The 6,421-nt window shown below is 41.8% G+C and overlaps 3 protein-coding genes across 3 annotated transcripts in view; 2 read left to right on the forward strand and 1 right to left on the reverse strand.

Moving 5' to 3' along the window:
- SARC_09703 (hypothetical protein) overlaps positions 1–3,222 on the forward strand; it is a 16,748-nt gene extending 13,526 nt beyond the window's left edge. The window contains exons 16-21 of the mRNA XM_014296275.1: positions 437–552; positions 935–1,063; positions 1,627–1,730; positions 1,958–2,043; positions 2,470–2,578; positions 3,051–3,222. Of these exons, the coding sequence (XP_014151750.1) occupies positions 437–552; positions 935–1,063; positions 1,627–1,730; positions 1,958–2,043; positions 2,470–2,578; positions 3,051–3,207 (701 nt within the window). The 3' untranslated portion in view covers positions 3,208–3,222. The remainder of the gene's footprint in view (positions 1–436; positions 553–934; positions 1,064–1,626; positions 1,731–1,957; positions 2,044–2,469; positions 2,579–3,050) is intronic.
- A 1,621-nt stretch (positions 3,223–4,843) lies between these two features.
- On the reverse strand, positions 4,844–5,188 carry SARC_09704 (hypothetical protein; the record flags this gene model as incomplete). Its single annotated transcript, XM_014296276.1, has 1 exon — positions 4,844–5,188. One exon carries the CDS (start codon positions 5,186–5,188, stop codon positions 4,844–4,846), a length of 345 nt encoding a protein of 114 aa, XP_014151751.1.
- A 501-nt stretch (positions 5,189–5,689) lies between these two features.
- Positions 5,690–6,421, forward strand: part of SARC_09705 (hypothetical protein) — a gene marked incomplete at its 3' end in the record, with an annotated part of 2,602 nt that continues 1,870 nt past the window's right edge. Inside the window, exon 1 of the mRNA XM_014296277.1 lies at positions 5,690–5,920. Coding sequence (XP_014151752.1) covers positions 5,718–5,920 — 203 coding nt within the window. The 5' untranslated portion in view covers positions 5,690–5,717. The remainder of the gene's footprint in view (positions 5,921–6,421) is intronic.

Raw genomic sequence — 6,421 nt, forward strand, 5'->3', positions numbered from 1 at the left:
ATATGCGATCATGCACTACTATTCAATTTATACTATAGTTTAAATGTGAGTTGTTTTGGTCGATATTTCATCTGGAGTGTATAGCCAGCATTTGTGCACCTGTTGATGGGTGAGTAGCAATGGAGCATAACAAGAAAGCTTGTGATATTTGAGAAGTACTGAAATCTATATTGCGTGATAATTGTGGAACCCGTCAATAAACTGTTATTTATGGTAAAAAGCCACCACAATGAACGAACCCCTGAGATTAATCTATTTTAAAGTAGTGACCTCTGTTGACACTGGCACATATGTGTGATGTCTTTAATTGTCTGAAGAATGGCACTGAGCTTGAGCATCGCGAACAACCACGGGATAATTGCTTCGTTTAAAACTTTAATTTTCATCGCCGCTGTGACAAGTCTGCCAACATTAAACCCTTAAAATCCTCATACAGGATCATATGTACCGGCGGAAAGTTGCGAACTGTGTCCGTTCGATGCAGTACACACGCGAATGGGGGCCTGCGACTACATAGACAAAGGTGTCAGCACATTCATGGTCGAACTGCAGGTGTGTAGCGTACGAACTATTTTTACAATTGAGTTTGGTCTGTCGTGTACTATGATGATATGGTCATTGCACTTTATCGTGTAGCTAGAAACTGTATATGATATGGAGGTCCGTGTATACATGTCGATCTGTGTATATGAATTGCGATCTGTGAACGTAGAGATATGTGTCTCTACTTCAAGCAGCTTTTTTAACTCTACGCCTTTTAAGCAAGCAGTGCAAACTACACTTTCCCAATGTGTCTCGCACCATGTAAACTCTGTAGTGTATTTTCAAACTTATCTCCAATCCAATTCCCCCTCCCCCAATCACCTAAAAATGAAATAAACTATATTAGTGTATTCACTTCTATTTTTTTTTATCCTGGCATATACTGTCTCAGGATACTGCTGAGATCCTTACGAAGGCTACGTCTCGTTCACTTGTGCTGGTGGATGAGCTGGGCAGAGGTACCTCCACACACGACGGTGTGGCCATTGCTTACGCCACATCCCAAAGCCTCATTGCCGACGTATGTGTGCCATGAACTAATTATCCACATCTGAGTGTTGTGTCCGCGTGTTGGGGGTTTTCAATATGCCGCATCCCAATTGCCGACATTGATATGCGTTTTCATCCATCTGGAACATCTCTGTTTTGTCATTGTACATGTGTGTCGACTGCTAGAATGTCTACACTTTCTCCGTTCGATCTCATCGACTGCCGTATGCACCTGTTGCCATGCCATGTCTTTCGCTGTGGCTCTTCTCGTCCTATTTTCACGTAAGTATCAAGTCACGTACCTAAGAATTTATATGCTGTTTTCACGCGACAAACCCTACATTGGGATGGCTGCCCATCGAATGCATATTGCTGAAATCATATTTCCATGGCTATTTCACTTTACCAATCCCATACTTCGCAGAACTCGTACATTAAGATGTCTTCTCTCAGAACTGTTTGTACATTGCCACTTCATAACACTCATAAATTAATTAATTTCACTACAGAACACCAATACATTGGATGTCTCTGTGGCTATTGTTGGTTCATTTCCATCGACTAGTTCTCACAGACTTTGTTCGTATCTCACAGGTGGGCTGTGCTGTGCTGTTTGCCACGCACTATCCGTTGCTGTCTCAGCTGGAAATCAACTATCCGACCGCGGTTTCTAATCACTACATGGACTTCTTTGAAGAGTATGTCTGATTTATATACCTGCAACTGCTCTGTAGTACCTACGATCTATTATATCGTTTTCATAGTTATTCAAAACACTTGATATTAAGATGGATTGTTGGCTATGCAGCAATATTTTAGGGTTATTGCAATTGGAAGGCTGGTACCGATGCATGATATCATATATACATCAATATATTTGATGAGACATTAAGTGGGTCTCTTTCACCTCTGTTCACCATCACAGGGAAACAACAAACGACAGCGGGGCGTCAGAGCACGCAATCACATTCCTGTACACACTCGCGCGCGGTGTGGCGAACAGAAGCTACGGTATGTGACAGTGTCATACATTCACAAGTGTCCATATACCTATATATATATATATATATATGTATATGTATATGTATATGTATATATATAGTATATGTATATATATATATATATATATATATATATATATATGTATATATATATATATATATATATGTGTGTGTGTGTGTGTGTGTGTATATATATATATGTGTGTGTGTACTGTTTTAAAAACTGGTGTATGGCATGACTGCGCACTGTGCTTTGCGCAAGCACCTATTGTTTACTATCTTATAACCGTGTGTGAACTATGTATGGATGGTTGACGGACGTCACTGAGATGCCCTTTCTCATCTTTATTCTGATGTTAGCTCTATCGTTCAATATATCCTTGCTAGGTAATTTCCCAGTACAACTCATACAAGCTTACCTATATCCATATTACAGGGTTAAATGTGGCAAGACTCGCGGATTTGCCCAACGAAATACTCCGATTGGCTGCAAAGAAATCGACGGAGCTCGAAACCCAAATTCGCGAGAGAGGCGGGGTGGCCAGGTATCTATTGTTTCTCATTCGTATAAATAGTCAGCCACCCACCCTGTCTGGTTACACTACCCTATAATGTGTGCACTACTTGCCTGCAGATATATGTGCGTTCGTAGTAAGTACATGTTACAGAGCTCGATACTTGATGACGCACCCTGGTTGAGCTTTTCCCATACACTGTCGCTGCTCGACTATAGTCCTCCACTACTCCTTGTACAATTGGTTAGTAGCGTATATAGCCGCGTATGAATGTATCTAAGGTCGGCTCAGGCTGCGCGAGCGTGCAATTCGTTTAGAATGCGCATATTGAACACTGCATCCGACACACACCGACAATACTCATCACAAGAGAGCAGTAAATTTATAGTGCATGGGCAGTCATGGTACATATGAATCACTCACTCGCTGTTGCTTTTTTGGTTTCGTTGTATTTTGACATGCTTACTATCACCTTATTATACTTTTTTTTTGTTGCTTGTAGAGATGAATCGGTAGTGTTTTCCAAGATTATCGGCCTGTTCGGGGGCTCAGACGCAAGTGGAGCCTTCAACCCCGAAAGTAGCGATTTTCCCACCGCCGAAGCGATTGTCAAACAATTAGAATACACTTTAGACACTTGGAGTACGTGGAAACAATAAAGTGATTATAGCTAATCGTCATTTGGTGCTTGGTGAGTTTTGATTCACCTCCACCCGGTAACTTTTACAAATCTCTTCAACTAGGGAAGTATAGACATTTCGATATACATTCAAGACAGCATATCAAACGGAAACATACAACGCTCAGAAAGTACAGACCATGTCGTAATCAATAACTGTACAGAGAAAGGCCAGATTTTGTTGCCAGTGACAGAGAAAGGTTGAGACAGTATCCTACCGAATGCTCGTGCTCAATTATTTCCTGGTGACAGAGAAAGGTTAAGATGGTATCCCATCGGTTGCTCGTCCTCAACTCTGTTCCTAGTGACAAAGGAAGGTTAAGATGGTATCCTATCGATTGCCCGTGCTCAACTCTGTTCCTGGTGACAGAGAAAGGTTAAGATGGTATCCTATCGATTGCCCGTGCTCAACTCTGTTACTGGTGACAGAGAAAGGTTAAGATGATATACTATCGATTGCCCGTGCTCAACTCTGTTCCTGGTGACAGAGAAAGGTTAAGATGGTATCCTATCGATTGCCTGTGCTCAACTCTGTTCCTGGTGACAGAAAGGTTAAGATGGTATACTATCGATTGCCCGTGCTCGACTCTGTTGCTGGTAAAAAAGAAAAATATATGTCAAAGGGGGTGACTGAATGGAGCTGGGGTGCTTTACATGAATCTTGGGAACAGCAGAACCACAACAGTTAATGCCGGCCGCACACTTATAGTAATTAGGAAGCCTGAGGACAGGAAACGATCGTACAATACGTGCTACTTCACAAGTGATTGCCACTTCAACTTATGTGTTATATTTCCGTTTATTTCCTTCGTAAAGTAGAGGAGCTTAAGCGAAATATGATATAATATACGGCCACACCAGGCAGAATTGAGTTTCAGCTCTCCAGTGTTGCCGTTTTAGATCTTAGCAAATATAGTGCCGTTTTGATTATTAATATATTATAATTCTCGATGCACTCATGAGATTCGACTTTAGAACCTTCACGGTGAACAGGAGCGGGATGCAGACCATCCTCATATGTAAATAAGTACTCCTAAATAATTCATGCAAATAAGTGTTCCTGAATCTACTACTTAAAAGTCGGTTCTGGAACTTAGAACTTAGAACTTTAGACCTTCTGACAGATTGATCGGTGATGATAAGTACCCTCCATTGCAATATACCGGTCGTTCACAGGTCACCTGTAACACAATTGCATTTTACCTCCACACGAACCTCCATCACGCTGTAAGTGCCAACCCGGTATGACACCAGGTCCGTGTGTCCGCTAGAAAGCCAGGCGCAGTATTGGTCGCATTGTCGCATTAGTTTCCCATACTTCGATACAGGCTTCCCGTAGAAAGATGCCGTGGGACAACATCCGCCGACTGTTTGTCATTTCGTTAAGCACCAAATTATGCTTGCACTCACATGCCAACAATCATTGCTTTCTACATCGACGAACCAGAAATCCACAGGCATGCGGCTATCCATCGGGTCTTGGCAAGCCCCATCTACCGGTAAGGCGCAGTTTACTGGAAGCGAAGAACGTGTTGACAGCTGAGCAGAGGCGGTGGTACCCCAGGAAATGACATGTGGATAACACGTGAGCACTTGCGAGCTGATAGTCCTACATCTTAGGCTACCCGGGGCAAGGCCTTCTCCATGATATCGCCGTCTCTATCCTCGTCAGCCAGCGGAACAGGCACGTAGTGTGCGACCGAGTGTCCAAAGTAGATGTGATCGTGATTAAGCGATGCGTTATCACGTCGACGGTGTGCCTCGTGTGCTTGCAATGCAGCCAGGGAAAGCCTGTGCTGAGTTGACAAACTGGGTGATCCAATTGGCGTGAGGTCGGTGGGGCTCTCGGCGGGTGTCTCCATTTGGGTCGCGCTGATGGTGTTGTAGGAGACTATAGGACTTCTAGGATGCAGGTGGATGTTTTTGCCCGAGGCTATTTGGCTACGTGGAAACCCAATCATAGTGGACGAAGATGTATATACGTTTGTTATGAAGTTGTGGCGTTATGAAGTTGTGATGAGTATATATATATATTTATATCAAATATATAAGCCTTTCATTTATCATATTGAACATATTTAAAAAGAGCATAATACTGAAGTCGAGAAACGAGAAGTTGCCACTGGGAGGAAGCTTGTAACGAAGAACATCACGATTCACGATGTTCCCTTCCCGCTACATACTCACCTGTCACAACCATTCATTCACTTCAGATCTCGGCAGAATACCGCATTCGATCAATAGATGTTAAGCACCATAACGACAAGCGCAAAAAAGGCATTTGCCTACGATTCTATTGGATCTTAATAATAGAACAAAAATGAGCGCCAAAATCAGAGACTTTAAGTTCGGTACACCTCTTATCATCTATTGCTTTGTATTATACGTTTGCCTTTGTCATACTTCTTTTTGATATTTTAATATAAAGTATTGTCGACAATATATAAGGAATGGTATATGCACACATACTGAGACACATTCTATAACAAAATGATAGTGACTGTACACGTTCCGAGTCTCCAGCAAGAGTTCAAGCTTGAACTGGGCGGAGATATGGAACTGGGTATACTGAAGCTCATTCTGGAAGGTGATTCAGGGGTGGAACAGGAAAAGATGAGGGTGTTCAGAGGCGACCAGCAATTGGCAGACGATTCCACGACGTTGAATGGATATGGCCTGAAGCACACTGACAAGTATGTGAACATTGTTAGATGTCATTGGAAGGGCAACTGGGGGGATGCTGACTTAGTATACTACTTTCATAGTTGTCGCTGTCGATAAGATCAGTTTATATGTGACAGATTCGATATATTACGAAATTTATGCATGAATTGTGCTGTTTTCAGAAAATCCAAATAGACAGATGCACGTCTATGAATTTCAGAATTCAGATGCATGGTGTGTGAATACCCGTAGTAGTGAATTGATGGAAATCGATACGCTTCTTCCACTATTGTACAATTAGACAATTTGTGTAGATATTTGTATTCGTTTCCAAAAAAATATTTGCCATTATTTGCACACATAGGTATGTCGAGCACCAAATCTATGATATACAGACACATAACATTATATATATATATAAATATATATATATATATATATTTATATATATGTATATATATATATGTGTGTGTGTGTATGTGTGTGTGTATGTGTGTGTGGTGTGGGTGTAGTGTGTGTGTGTGCGTATA

This window comes from Sphaeroforma arctica, assembly GCF_001186125.1.
Source record: "Sphaeroforma arctica JP610 unplaced genomic scaffold supercont1.1020, whole genome shotgun sequence".
In the NCBI taxonomy this organism is placed as follows: Eukaryota; class Ichthyosporea; order Ichthyophonida; genus Sphaeroforma; species Sphaeroforma arctica.